Raw genomic sequence first — 15,728 nt, forward strand, 5'->3', positions numbered from 1 at the left:
ATATATAATATAGGATTTATAAAGTGAGAATTCGATCTTTCTTATATTGAGATTGTGGTGCATCTATACTATTACATCATGGTGCTATTGCACTGTTCACGCAATTAAACTCTACAGTAACATATGCATAGTGGGACCTGTAACTTTGCTCCATGCAATGAGGTGTCAATGAAAGACATTCTTCCCCTTCTCCTGGTCACATATAGCACACTGCACACCTAGTGTTGATGTGCAAGCCAAAGGAACTTTGTGTGGACCTGCAACTTACAGCTACATTAAGTAGACTTGCAACTTAACAAACTGTGTTTGATAAAATCAAAGTTTGAAAATTAAAGTTTGTAATCTGAAATCTGAAGTTTGAATTTATTAAATTATTGAATTATTAAATACTAAATTTGATACATTTTAGTGCTATATCACATTCAGTGATATGTGAATAATTTATCACTTAATTTTTTAGGTAAATTTTGCTTAGAAAATTCAATGTTACTTAATTAATTCAAATGTTCTATTGTTGATTATCAAATGCGTCTGAATATAAATTAAAATTTAAATCTATTAAGTTTAAATTTTGATTGAACCGATCTACAGATCTACAGCTCACTATGAATTAAAATTTGAATCTATTAAGTTTAAATGCTGAACTAAATTATCAAATGGGGTCAGCTCACTATGAATTTTGTTTACAATAAACAAGATGAGAATACATTGGGGCCTGTTTGGAACTCCAAGTTTTTTACAAGTTTATATGCTACTAGTTTTTTAACAATTTTTGCTACAGGAACACAAAAACCTTATCAAAGTTTTTAATCTACACATTTAAAAAAATTTTCCCTTCAACTTTTCTAATACACAAAAAATTTCCGAAAAACTTTTCTTGAGAGAGGGAACTTTTCTTCATTGGCATCAGAGGGAACTTTCCTTGCAACTTCTCCCACGGTCTGGCACTAGAGGGAAAAGTTCTCCAACAAAAAATTCCCTTGCAACTTCACCAGTGGCATCAAAGAGTGGATTATTAAACTTGAGGAAAGGTTTGACTTTTTTTTTTTTTTTTTAACTTAGGGTGAGGGTAGCTGGGGAGGGGGGAAGGGGGGAAGAGGGGAGAGGGAAAATTGCAACAAAAATAAAAAGTTTTTTATACCTGTCCTGTCCGGCAAGAGAAGGAGAGAAGAGGGGAGGAGAGGGAGAGGAATTGAAAAAAAAAAGGTTTATGTTGCTCCCTCCTCTGCCGGCAGGGGAAGCAGCGGCGGCGAGGGAAGGGGAGGGGGGAGGGGGAAGGGCAGAGGGAGGAGAGAGGGAGGGAAAATTGGAAAAAAAAAAAAGATTTCTACTGCTGCCTCCCCTGGAGGAAGGTGAAGCAACGGCGGGCGAGTGGGAATGGTAGAGGGGAGGAGAGGGGGAGAGGAGGAGAGGGAGAGGGAAAAGAGAGGTTGCCCTGAATCTGTTGCTTGGGGAGAGAAAAAATGCAAAAAAAAAAAACCTTGAAATCTGCCGCTTCATTGGCAGCTTCGGAGAGGGAACAGGGGAGGGAAGGGGGGAAGGGAGGAAGAAAAGAAAAAAAGAAAAGAAAAAAGAAAGAAAGAAAAAAAAGAAAAAAGAAAATGAAAGAAAAAAAATGAAAAGGGAAAAAAGTTTTTTCTCTTACAAAAATTTTTCTACAACTTCTACAGTGATCTACAGTAAAGTTTTACACAAACTTCCAAAAAACTCAGATTCCAAACGGGGCCCAAGTTTAATCACAAAATTTCATCAAGTTTGTTGCACTCCACATCCCGGGTACAAGCTCACTACTTTTAGTAGCCAACTTATGGTATCCTGCTCAGTGAGCTTCCATAACCTTGCATGGACCTTCCCAATTGGGATCTAGCTTTCCCAATTTTTCCCTTTGACTCCATGAGTTCTGCCCAACTAGATCTCCAATTTAAAAATATGGATTATGAACTTGAGAATTACACTATTTAAAAAATTAACCTTTACACTACACAGCTCAACTGAGGCCTGCTATGGAGCTTCTTCTAACGAATCCGTATTGCAGTGTAGCTCTTCATCATTACCCTGAATACTGAAATTCTATATTCTCACACTAGCCCGTCCGATTTCAGTGGATACAGCTGGCTTCGCCTCAAAAGTAAGGAAAAATGGGGTTCCTTGAGTTTCTGTCCCAGATGTTTTCAGATTGCCCCTAAAATATTTCGGAACTCATCCACCCACAAGCCTTAGCACCATGTAACCTTTTCTTTAAGGCTCTGAGATGGCTCAATTCGCGATTTGAATTTGACCATTTGCCTGCGAATGTCCCACCGATGTGAAACGCTGCTAAATCTTCATCTCCACGCCATGAATCTTTAGCACTGTAGCTCTTCACACAATGCTGAATCTTCTATCATTCGACTCAGACGTATGGAATACCAAACTTGTAAATAGTATTAATTTCTGAATGGACTTCTCAGCTATGCTTGTTATTGACTCAATCTCTACCCATTTAGTGAAATAATCTACAGCCATAAATAAGCACTCATAGCCCCCTGATGCTTTTGGAAATAGGGCCAGAAGATAAACCCCTCATTGTCTAAAGAGCATGAACCAGGTAAGCGTGAATTGATAAGCCTTGCACTTCCAGACAAGTTCATGGCATCTATATATATATATATATATATATATATATATATATGTATGTATATATATATGTATGTATATGTACATGTATGTATATATAGCTGGCCAATAATACCCCAACAGGATGCATTTCTTGGCCAATAATATACCTGTTTTCATGTTGCACTTGAAAGACACAGGAAGCATTATACAGGTCAGGCAATAGACTCTTGTAGAGATATTCATTATAGAATAATTCTAATCCGCAAGGGTATTGATTGACCATTCAGTACATATGTCAGTAAGATGAATGGCAACATTAAGGTTGTCAAGGAACTCAGTCACAAGATCTATATAATGATGCAATATGAACATATGTCAATAGATGGGAACCTCAGCGTCCATTCAATATTTGGAAATTTCCTTGTATGAAATATTCTGAAAGCAGAATTTGATATAAGCTTGTGTGCAAACATGTATATTACAAATATTCATTGCGAGGCTTTCCAAGGTTGTAATCATTCACTACACCAAAAAGTTTTCAAAACATTCTGGAACATTCTATTGCAAATCTTCCAAATGAGAAACATTCATTCTTAAAGAGCAACAACTAAACTACTGTAGTGTCAAAATGATACAAAATCTATATGCTTTGAAACCCAAGAAGTATGTGGATCTAAAGTGTAAACAAGAAAGTAAAAAATAATAATAAATTTGCTTCCTCTTGTATTTCCTCGAACAAGATTTTCATTGATAATAGCAAGAAACAGTCTACAAAAGAAAATGGCAGATCCCTATAGACAAGTACAATAAGATAGAGGGCATTCCTTCGTGATACTGATAGTAGCACTTATCTACGAAAGGAAACAGCATTCTGAACCCTTTTTAGGTTGACGTCCATGTTCCCTCTAGTGAATAGAACACCTCTACACAGAGCATATTCTCTTGACATCATCAATAGACTTTGCAAAACATATCAGGGCAAATCATCTGATGTTGTAACAGAACAAGATTTCTGGTCACCCACATATGATAAGTAGAAGCAGCTAAAGCAATTCTTTTATCAACCTAGTAATTTTTGCTGCTTATATTCAACAAGCAAGCAGTGCAATTCTTGACTGCATAAAAATACTCCTCTCTGTACCAAGTCCAACTGCTTGCCATGAGACCACATAAACACAGCAAAAAGGCAAGAAAGATAAATAATTCACGGCTCAACTCCATTATGTCACAATAAAACAGAATTATCAGCCATTGCAGCCCATTTAGAACTCATGGTACTCATTCTACTTCTTCACATGACCCACGAGATGAAAATGTTACAGGGCACATGCTTTTTGACCAAGCCAACAGGTTCTAGAACACGTTAGACCTTTGCTTCTAATTACCTCAACACTAATTTTGGAGTAAATTCCAGTAGGACTCTGCAGCCATGGATCTCCTCCAAAATTTTCATTGAAGGAATATACATAGATATATTTTTATTTATCATTAATATTACCAGACTCAATACACAACTTTTTAGTGAATCAATAAAAAAAATTATGGATAAATCCATTAATAAAGCAAATCAAGAAAGAATCAATAACAAAATCAAAATACAATTTACTTTATTTCATCTATAAAAAAATCAATTAATATTATTAACAATAAGACATATTCAAATACGTTTTGTGATTTATCCTACTTGTCACAATCTTCAATAAAGATTCTGTTTCATTTCTATCTTTTCCCAGTAGGAAAAAATCAACATCCATGTATAATTGCAATGTATTTAAGTCCAAAAGGTTATGCCCTAAGTGTTTTGCCTAACCTCAGAGTTAGGCATTGCAGATGTTTGGGAATCTTCAATAAAGATTCTGTTTCATTTCTATCTTTGCCTAGTAGGAAAAAATCAACGTCCATCTAGACATGCAATGTATTTAATCCACAAATGATCACACCCTAAGTGTTTCAAAGGTTAACACAAATATGTTTAATAATCTACCACAAGGGTGCCAGCAGTCATACTAAAAGAAAGTCTGAGCCCCATTCCTTTTCAGCATTTGTCCAATGCAACATAGATAATTACCAAGGCTAAGTTGGACGATCTAGGTCAGAAAGTAGCTTATATTAAGCAAATGAGATATGTTTAAGAGAATTCTTACACAAAGTGCATGCTTGAGGTAAAATATGTGATTGTCCTCAATCGTTCATTTTACAGCCAACTATTCATTTCCTTCACATTGTTCTGAAATGCTAATAGAAGTACAAGCGATTGGTTGTGCAACTAATGATGCTTCAAGATAATGTGTCTCAAACCCTTACTTCAATAAATGAATTCCAAAATAAATGGGTAATGTAACTAAAGTTCCGGAAAAGAGAGCAAATTTGTTGAAACTAGCAGCATTTTAGAACAATTTAAACATGTATATATCTAAACAAGCTTATGTTTACAGCCAACGTACGAGGAACCTAGCCTTGTACTAATTACGTTTACAGAAAAAACTTGTATCCAAATCTTTTAAGAAGAGTTGCTATAAGCAGAGTTCAACTTGGTGAAAATGGGAGAAGATGGTTTGCTTCTGAATTGGGCTGTTCAAATGTCCCTAAATGTCAGCCAGTGACTTTCAATCACATTACATAGATGAAGCAAAATGCATTATTCTACGCTTTCTGCAATGCAATCAAACAATCACAGATGTTTGGCAAACTGTTTAAGCAATTTATTAGGTGGCTGAAGTCCTGGTCACAGCCATGTCGGCCAAGCTCTGGAAAAATTGCAATTTTAGGTAGAAGACTACCTCTGTTTTTGAATGGATGCCTACAGTCAAATCTAATTCAACCACAGCTACACAGTCTTCAGATGCCTCAATTTGCAAGAATGTGAATACAGTTATTCTTTGAGTTGATGGGTCGAAATTAGAAATATCATACATAAATAACAATATAATGTATCAGTTGTAGTCAGCTATCATTTAGCCATCCTTAAAGATATGTTCTCCTGCATCCAGTACATTGGCCAAGATCTAACGACAAGGACTGGAGTTACCACTTATGCTCTTAAACTGCAGCTAAATTGATATCAAACACATTGTTCAGCATGAAACCAATAAACAAACTACCCTTCTACATTCAGCATTAGAAGAAAAAGAGAAGCAGAAAAGGAAAAAAAGAAAAAAGGGAAGAGAAGAATGGATTGAAGGAAAGCAATCAGTACAAGTGACTTCCAGACAATCTACAGTATCTGGTAATAACTCCACTTCAATACCAAATCCTACAGAATTTTATTGAAACATCATCTATGATTGATGGAGCAAAATGATTCTGCAAAATAAGAACACGATTTAGCTTTTACTGGTACCAATTTCAACAAGTTACCAATTCAGCAAAAAAAAAAAAAGGTAAATGTTTTTGCAAAGGAATTTTGTTAATCAACGGAAACTATTGCCAAATCTTGGTGAACAAAAGGGATCAAACTATTATAGAAAATATTCTACAATTTAAGTCTCAACGGTCATCTAACAAAGGAAATCAATCTCAAGGGTACAACTGTTTGAAAATATATTACCTAGGTGTGCCTCTAAATTCTTAGAGAGTAATGCACTATTCAACAAAGTGGTTAAATTAGTTTATCATCATTTACCAGATGGTTTCATCCTCTGTGAAGATTTCTTAACCTTCTCTACCTGTAACTCCATCACCTTATCAGAAGGCCTACGCCTCCTTTTCAAGCGAGTGCCTCCTGTGTCCTCAGCAGCTGAGTTATCCATTCCTGAATTACAAGGCAGACACATACTTAAATTACCCTCTAAAAAACCCACAACTCTCAAAAAATAAAAATAAAATGAACAAAATCAATGCAGTTAACTTCACGGAAATGAAGTCATAATCTATTTAGTGCATCTCACCTATAAAGTTGACAAAAAAGATTCACAACACCATAATGTATTAAAGCACTATTGCGATCTGGTACTGACGATCAACCATCAGGAACCCAATTATAGAATGATAAAATCATCCTAAAATTCCTATTCCACATAATCCTGACCTTCTTTGCTTAGAAATTGCAATTTTGTTCTGTCTTGAAAGAGAGTTTGATAGATGCAACAAGGGAGATAAAGATCTTGTGACAGGTATTACTAGTTCTAAGAAGAGAGGTTGCTACTCCCAAACAGACATGTTTCACAAAAGAATAGAAAGTGTGCATCGTACAATACTCCTTTAGCTCCTCTCATCTTCAGATACAAATAATACCTTATCCACTATCCTAAATATCTATGATTACAACAGAAAGGGAGAAAAAGATAACTGTCTTTCTTTCCATAATCATCACGCTAAAATGTGACAGAATGTATTAAAACTACACAGCTTTGGTATATGATGTCACCAATTTCATTGACTCTTTCTCATCTATCATTCCTTCCTATTTTTCTATCTTCCAATGTCCACTTGAGCGGTACTACATTTGATTTTCTTCAATTATCATTTAGTATCCCGTAAGATAAGCTAGCAGCTAATGATTGATTTTATTTGGAGTCCCTGTGAATTTGGTCCTTTACATTATAATTTCAGTTATGCCACTTGTGTCTAATTCAAAACAAATTTGATCCAAATCCTAATTGAAAAATTGTCTTCAATTCACAGAGATCATATAAATTAGGGGTAAAAAAAGAAAATGGCACCAATAGAAAGAAATCACAATTTTTTTTAAAGAAAGCAATATCTTAAGCAGCAAAATGGAAGAAACCACATATCTTATTAACTTTCCTACAGTTATCTTTTAGAAAGACATTGATATGGTACAACATTATCTAGCCTTTAACCTAGACAGGTAACCAGGTTGAACTGACAAACTTTGTATAGTTCTATGTCCAGTAATTGTGTCATACAGGAGCCCTGTTGAAGACAAGAATAAGCAGGCACATGAATTGGCACATTAAACATCAAACCAAGCAAGTCAATTAACACAAACCAAGCAAATCGATAAGCACACATGGAATGATGTCTCAGAAAAGAAATTCCAAATCACGAATACTAAATATTAAGTAGATGACCGTCTACATGCCACAAAAAAAAAGACTGGATGAATAACAATAAGGCAAGATGCCTATTGGTTGACCAGGCAAACAAATAGAAGCCAGGGCTCTTTGTTTAATGTGATAACTGCAAAAAAAAAAACAAAAAAAGGAAGGGAAAACTTTTGATGATATGTTTCAAATTTAGTATAAAAACGTGCAGTGAAAAGGCATGGCAAAGTGGGTGATCACATTAAGAAATAATAAATAAGATCAAGCTTGCACACTTTACCTCCTAATTTATAAGCCTTAAAATCTCAAGAATTTATTGAACAATAGAAAATGAAAAGAACCAACTGATGAGATGATACAGTTTAACACCAAACTCTGATGTACTGATGTTCCACAAATTAGATTGCAATTACTTCATCTTAATTAACCAAAAAGAAAAAACTCTTCCAAAGAAACCAATTCTTACCTTTTTGTGATTATTTCAGCTTTAGGATAATGTTTCCATATGGAACCCCTGAACTTTCTATTCAGTAAACATGAGATAAAAATGGACTTGTGTACTAAAGTATCCTAGAATTTTGGGTATCAGAACAATGCCCTTAAAAAGAGGAAACAAGCAGGATGGCACCTAGAGATAAAAATGGTATCCTGGTGCAAGGAGAAATGCAGCTTAATCAATGAGTACACTTGACAATAGGTGCGAAGCTTCTACTCAAATCTCACTCGTAATAATGAAATAGCATCCTGGTGTAAAGAAACATCTATACCCTTAAGCTTGTTTTGGGTTAAACTATGAGAATGGAAAAATAAACATAAACAACGAAACTTCTTCTCAAATCCCAACAATCAAAGACTAATATTGAATCTTCGGTAAACCTTAGAATTACTGGGGTATCTATCATTCTCTGGTCGAATTTCTAAACAACATAATTATAAATAACTGAATGCCAATGTAATTCCATCTCAGATCAGATATAAACACAACTGATGTTTTGACACAGTAGCACAGATACTACATTGCAGTTTCCTAAGAGTAGATACAAAGCATCCTTCATCCAGGCTTTTTCTGTTAATCACAGCTATTTTGTAACCTGCTCTTGTTTTAATTAGTTTGCTTATTTGAGATTTTAATAATGCCTAGACCAGATTAAACTTAAGAATTCCTATCAAGATTGGCCCGACTTTGGTTTGTATTTCACATAAGATAGACATACAGTAACACTACCTTCAAGGGGGCTTGATGATTGATTCACTGCATGTCCATTTTGTCCAGCCTCGTCAGATAGAGGAGATCCTGACTGAGCACTATCAGCTAACTTTGAAGTACTTCCTACACATTTGTCTTGCTGCTCAGGAGCATCAGGAGTTGGGTCAGCAGGCAAGAAGCATATTTCTTCTTCTGATACATCTGAATCACTGAAAGCCGAATCCTTCTCCACAGTCATGATATCAACTTCATCATCTTCATTTACATCTGATTCTTTCACCTGCAAGCGTACACAAATATTAGAAGCAGAACAAAGAAAATCAAAGTTCTACTACTTATAGATTCTTTCTCATGTCACCTTTTCAGTATCAGGCATCAAATCAAATTCATCTTCCCGTTCTATGTATTCTTCATTTTCCTCAAGTTCTTTAAAATCTGGAGCAAATGCACTCCAATTCTCAGTATAATCCTTTGCCCAAATGTAAACCAATCCAGCCAAGGAAACAGAGACAACAATGGGGTGGACAGGATGCCATGCTAAGTCCATTAATGCTTCCTTTGGACCTTCAAGGATTTTAACAAGATGACCAGCCCGGTCCCATATATAGATCTTGTGCTCTCCTTTGCTAGCAGACCCACCAATGACCCACTCACCATCACCACTGAAACATGGTGCTTTCCAGTGCACTCTGGTGATGGAATCTTGGAATTCTCGGAAGAGTGACAAACACGTTGATCCAATAGTCTTCACCTTTTCAACACCATCTAGCTCATCTAAGCCACTATTTGATTCATCAAGGGCCTTAAGTCCATCTTTCAAAGGGAGAAGGTTTTCATAGATCCTGATAGTACGGTCATTTGAATTCGTAAGAAGATACTGTCCACTCCTGCTGAACACCATATTTTTTATCACAGAAGCCCCAGGAACCTGAACTACACCGCAGACTTGAATCTTACTATGGTCTATAATAAGTATTTCTCCTTTCGAATTTCCTACGTAAACCAAGTCCCCATATTTGTTGAAGCATGCTGCAGTTGGAGTAAAAGGTGCAGATCCATCTGAAAATTTGTTACGTGATGGAGGGGCAAGACCATTGCCTGTGTCAGGTAATGACACAGGAAGCACAGTTGTGCTACCAGAACACAAGTCAACAATCATTGGAGCTGATGAGACGGGGCAAACTAAGCAGATCAACGGAGTGGAAGAGCCAGGATGCAAGCGTGCTTGTAAAGGGGTTTGCTGAAGTGTTGTCCGTCCTATCTTCTCTCCTTTGACAACATCCCAGAGAGTCAATGATTTATCAGCAGCGGAGGCAAGTATGCGATGACCATACTTAGACCAACAAATGCTAGTTATGGCAGCAAGACAGTCATCATCCCTGAGTTCTTTTGCAATACCTCTAGTCTCAAAATCCCAAATAACACAATTTCCATCGGCACACCCAGCTGTCAATGAAACCAATTTTCATGTATTAACAGGATTGTTGTCCAAGAAATCAATCTGTGACTGCTAATACTACAAGCAAGAACCAAAGCAGAGATGACACAAACAATTAAGTTTATCACAATACAATTGATTTTGTTGGGTGGGGGCAGGGGAGGAGAGGGAGAGAGGGAGAGATAGAGAGCAATTCCGTGTTTTGAGGTAACAAATAGACTGTTTCAAAAAGGAGAGTCATGGCATCAGATCGGATGTCAGAGGATGCCTTTCCTTGAGAGTAACAGGGAGTGAATGTTGAAGGCAGCATGTGAGTCTTAGGGTGAATGTGGAGGTACAAAAGTAGAACACTCCTGTGAACATTGTACCAGACATAAGGCAGGTCATCACGTCAGATGGCCAGGCCATCCCTTTGGACAGTCCTAAGTTGTTTCTGCAGTTAAGACCTTGAGAGGTGAACATAATGTAGCACAATGGTATAAGCTGGTTTTGTTCAGGAATATTCTGCCTAGATTCTCCTTATATGCTATGGCTACTATATCACAGGAAGTAGACTACAAAGAAGCATAAACTCATATGCAAGTAAATTACATTAATGAATTTATGTCACCGGTCTGATGAATCAATATATCATCTCTTTCTTGTTTGTCCAGTAGCTGCTGCAGTATAGACCGAGGTAAAATCTGTCTGAAATATACAGGGGCCTACTCTGGGGAAACTGGGTTAGAATGGCTGCTGTATATCCATTCTCAAGCTCAGTTTGAAGATGAATTCTTGTAGTTAGCTTTAGCAGTGATAGTGTATCAGCTTTTGCGGTGCAGGAATGATGCATTATTTCAAAAGAAAATGGTGTCTGTTCCGGTACTGTGCATGCTGTTACTGATGATTTGAGGTTTACTGCTCAGTCTTGGAGGGGAGTCAAGTAGACTAGGGAATATTTGGTAATGGCAGTTCAGTGGGATTGTCTGTCTCTGTTTTTTATTCATAGTGTATAGCAAGCTACTGTCTTTTCATCTTATAGCATTAATGCTGTATAGGTGCAATCATGGGAACTCTCATTTCCTGTTTTGTAATCAAGTTACAGATTTGCTTCCATAGAAAGAAAGAAAGAAAAGAAAAAGGGAATGAATTAGTGACAGTAGACAGAATTTTGTTCTGGCTAACAGAATGGCTTCAACAAAATTTAATTCATCCGCCCAAAAAAGAAAGCTCGATGCTGGGAGATCTTTGCGTGCGAAATTATCAGATCTTACACAAGCACCTGATGACCTTCTTAATTGACGGTTTGCAACTTCAAAACAACCAGAATCAAATAATTTAGCAGACTAGGCCTTGGCAATTTAAAAAAAAAAAATCATATACAGTAGCTCGTGTCCTGCACAGAAAGCAAATAGGACAAGCTAGCGCTACAAATCACCAAATCTCCATTGTAGATATGGATATTAATATGGCAAAATAATGTCAAATTTTCGTGTTTACGCTTAATTCCTGAATGAATTGAGGCCCATGTTACAACGAAGTATAAGATGGAACAGAGCACCTTGTGGCATCAGCCACCTAGCATTCTGAGAAAGAATACATACTCTATTCTCTATTTCAAGCCACTTAGCAGGCTTTATTAGCTATGGAATCTTTACTTAAGCGACATATTATCTACCTATCCGTCTGTACACTGTTCCAAAAGCAAAAAGGGGAAACAACCTGCAATCGAATATCCACAAATATGGACACAGAGAGAAAGAGGGAGAGACATAGGACTTAGGAAATACCGGCAAGAAGAGTTCCGCGGCGATTAAAAGCAATGCACTTCATAACCCCATGTTCCAGAAACTCTTCTATTACTTCCGGAAAATCCCCCTGCAAGGGATCTTCAAAAATACCCCGCCAAAAAACAAAAATGATCACCATACATAAAATTATTCACAAAAAATAAACATAAACGTAAAAGGAAAAATAATCGAGAAAGAACAGAACTTTTTTTCCGGGATTTAGGAATTACCAATAATTGGGGCGTTCATCATAGTATTGAAAGTTAGTTACAACCACACCGCCCGGGCATCAATGCTGCAACTCAGCAAACGAAGTCGTAAGCATAGGGAGTTTATGTAGTGGTAAGGATTTATAAGCGAGAAACAGAGAGGAGACAGGGAAGAGAGCAGTTGTTTCAGGGGTAGGTGAGGAAAGGCGGGAATGTCACCGTGGTATGTTGTGGGGAAGGCGGCTGCGCCTGTGCAGGCGCCGGTGGAAGAGGTGGAAGGGATTTTTGCTCCTGCTAAGTGGGGATTTTGGGTGGGGTTTTTCCCGGCAAGGACGAAGGGGCTAAAGAAGACAGGGAAAGGATTCACCTTGGATTTCTCGAAAAGAAGGGTCAAAAACACTTTAGATTTATATAAATATAAATATATATATATATATAGCAGAAATTGCTCGGCCGGCTCCCAAACTATTGTTTTTTAACACCTTTACCCAGTATACTATACTATACCCTAATCCTAACAATGTAAAGAAGGAATGGAAGTTATGAATAGTATTTCATGGTCCCCCATCAACACCTTCACTAGGTGGGTAATTGTGGAAATTTATAGCTGCTTGGCTGATTGGAAATGTGATAATTTCTAATATGTGTGGGCCAGGGTCCACTAATTGTAGTGATTTTACTACATTAGTCTCTCGTTTCAAAAACACCCCTACATTGTGACAGATTGTTGAGTTTTGTGGTTGGTATTTTGTCTTTTAAACTTTTTAATAGATATGCTTTCCGGCCATTTCTTGATTTGTGTACTAATGGCTAGACCCACCAACCACCGCACCATCTCCTTCTCTCCTAATTATTTCGTATTGCCCTTTTGTTCATTTGGTTTCTTATAACATAGTTATATAGTAATTTTAGGATGCTTGCATATATGACTGTATAATACTTCACCGTGATCTTGATCTAATTCTTGTTCTTTGTTCCAGTTGCAGCTTCTGCAATTTTACCAATATTTTGATCTATAATGATCAAGTATACAATATATTGCGTTAAATCTACTACTTACATATTAAACATACTTGCACTTTTCCATCTCTATATATATTACTTTACTTTTATCACTTTAAACTTTGTGCATAGTTTTAGTACACTTGTCATTGATTACTTAGATCTTGAACGAGAATATCTACCTATCTATTGAAGTTGTCATGGTTTCCTGCCTTTCCATGTTTCAATTTCTTATTTCTTTCATCTGCGTATGAATAAAACTTGACTTTATATACAGTTATAAGCAAACTATTGGTAAAACGTAGTAAACGAATAACAACCTGAACGAGCGTAATTCTCGGAGTCTTCTTGACTTTTATAATTCTTAATCTCTAAGTTAACATTTAGCTGAATTGATATTTTTCTTGTCCATCCTTCAAAAAAAAATTATGCTACCATAGTGTATTCTACTGACAATCTATTGAAGAATTATGATCTTCTTGTAACTTGTGAAAACTAAATTTTATTGCCACTAAATTCTTTGGGAGGGCAGTATCCTTACTTCGTCAAAGTAGTTATAATTATGGCTCGATTCATGCCATATTGATGTATATATTAGGGATTATGGAGTGTCATTGTATAGGTCTTAAATCATTGCATGTGCAGTGATTGTATTATCATCCTTTAAATTACCATGTGCAAAGGGTTTGACTGCTCGTTATTTAAATGCTTTGGTATGATTAAATTTGGTGTTTGGTGTGTACAAACTTTAAAGGTAATAAAAGAAAAAAAAATCTCAGTTTTCATTAGCACCTGATTTCCTAGAAAAGATGGTTTTTGGTGTATACAAACTAAGCTATTTCAAATCTTAGTCTTTAACTACTTTATTTTATACTACTTTTACATATTTATAATTACAACAACACCGTAGTTCAACGGGCAATGTCATGCAATATCGGGTACGAGGCCCAAATCAACTAGTATCATTTAAACGCATAATCAAGTTAATGTATAAGTTTTTGGCCCTTATGTCAATTTCTATTTTGAACTAACAAAATGGAGGGACAATTGTCCCTCCACCCAAAAAAAAAAAAAAACCAATGATAATCTTTCGACTCTTTTTCCTCTTCTTCTTGGGTTTTCTCATCATTTAGTTCTAATTTTTATGAGATTTGGAAAAAGTGACAAAAAAATATGGTAGTTTGATCTTTTTTATAGTTTCTTCTTAATTGTAGAAACAATACATTTCTACATGTTGAAACAAGTTGGAATAAAACCTAACAAGTAACCAACCTTAATTCATAGAAGGATGTCGTTGGACATGAATCGAATCCTCAGACTATTATGAACCATGAAAGCAATTTATGAAATATAAAGTAAATTTTATTAATTGAAAACTATTATTTACACTATTATTTACTTATATTTCAAAGGCATTTTTAAATATTCAATTACCACAAAATCGTGTTTGTTTTATAAGATTATGAATTCATGTAATGTGCTGTAGTACATAATCAATCAATTATTCATAGTGCAAAAAACAAATATAAATATTACACCAAAGTTGAGAGAATGAGATTAAACAAATAAAGGAAATCATTCCAATTATATAAAAAATGTGAGAAAGTAGTGGTTTGAAAAAATAAGCAAAAAATGAAAATAAAAATAAGAAAAAAATGCAAAGAAAAAGGAGTATAATAGTAGGCCATATTTGTAAAATAATAGGGTTAATTACATTTACCTCCCTTGTGGCTTGGCAATATTGTCAAATAAATCTTGTGATTTAGCCAAATAACAAACGCCCCTCTAATACTAATCCCTTGTGGCTTGGCAATATTATCAAATAAATCTTGTGATTTAGCCAAATAACAAATGCCCCTCTAATACTAAGTTCTGTTAATTTAGTCTAACAAAACTTGTGAAAAGTCAAAATTGCCGTAAACCAAAATGTTCAAGATTTAGAATTAAGAAAAAAACAAAACTCAACAAAACCAATTTTGTTTAACATTAAACTTCAAATAACCATAGTTTTTTTTAGCTTTGATCATTTCTTCAATTTCTCTATGCTCATGATGGCTATAATTTCCAAAAAGTTACATTTAGAATTTTAGTTTTAAGCTAGAACTTTATTAATTTGCCCCCTTCCCTAAACATATTTATCGTTAGTTAGGTTGTTAATTTCCTTTAATTTCTCCTTGAAAAGAGCGTCTTATAATAAAATAACTATAGTTTTCTTAGATTAAAAAGTTGTCTCACAATAAACACACTCTAGTTTCGTTATAATATCACAGTAAACAAACTCTAGTTTCCTTATAATACAACTATAAGTTTCAAATATTACCTTAGGAAATATTAATTTCACTTATGTAAGTTTCCTAAACGAACAAAAATTTTAGTTTCTCTATTAAGATGGTTTCTTTATATCAATTAATATTAGGAAAACATTATACAAATAGGAAACAAATGACAAATATTAAAGGAAATTCAACAATGACAAAAATTGTATTTGCACATCATCTA

At 35.4% G+C, this 15,728-nt stretch overlaps 1 protein-coding gene across 3 annotated transcripts; it reads right to left on the minus strand.

Moving 5' to 3' along the window:
- Positions 1-3,121: 3,121 nt before the first annotated feature.
- Positions 3,122-12,600, minus strand: LOC113781591 (protein RBL). Of its 3 annotated transcripts, none has more exons than XM_027327552.1 (6): positions 12,249-12,600; positions 12,019-12,117; positions 9,170-10,257; positions 8,830-9,091; positions 6,221-6,349; positions 3,122-3,585 (listed from the first exon to the last, which is right to left on the minus strand). In XM_027327552.1, the coding sequence occupies exons 1-6, from the start codon at positions 12,268-12,270 to the stop codon at positions 3,572-3,574; spliced, it is 1,614 nt and encodes a 537-aa protein (XP_027183353.1). In that variant the 5' UTR covers positions 12,271-12,600; the 3' UTR covers positions 3,122-3,571. The 3 variants fall into 3 exon arrangements, with proteins under 3 accessions (XP_027183353.1, XP_027183355.1, XP_027183352.1); XM_027327554.1 differs by lacking the exon at positions 3,122-3,585 and adding an exon at positions 4,319-5,648; XM_027327551.1 differs by lacking the exon at positions 3,122-3,585 and adding an exon at positions 5,654-5,901.
- Between the last annotated feature and the right edge of the window lie 3,128 nt (positions 12,601-15,728).

The sequence above is a fragment of the Coffea eugenioides genome, chromosome 8 (genome assembly GCF_003713205.1).
Source record: "Coffea eugenioides isolate CCC68of chromosome 8, Ceug_1.0, whole genome shotgun sequence".
Classification (NCBI taxonomy): Eukaryota; Viridiplantae; Streptophyta; class Magnoliopsida; order Gentianales; family Rubiaceae; genus Coffea; species Coffea eugenioides.

Bases quoted from the DNA above. Each gene is read 5' to 3' on its own strand.
- LOC113781591 (XM_027327551.1), bottom strand. From the start codon at position 12,270: ATGATGAACGCCCCAATTATTG. The intron at 12,118-12,248 runs GTAATTCCTAAA...GTATTTTTGAAG, and splicing joins GATGAACGCCCCAATTATTG to ATCCCTTGCAGGGGGATTTT. The intron at 6,350-8,829 runs GTAGTGTTACTG...CTTGTAATTCAG, and splicing joins ATCATCAAGCCCCCTTGAAG to GAATGGATAACTCAGCTGCT.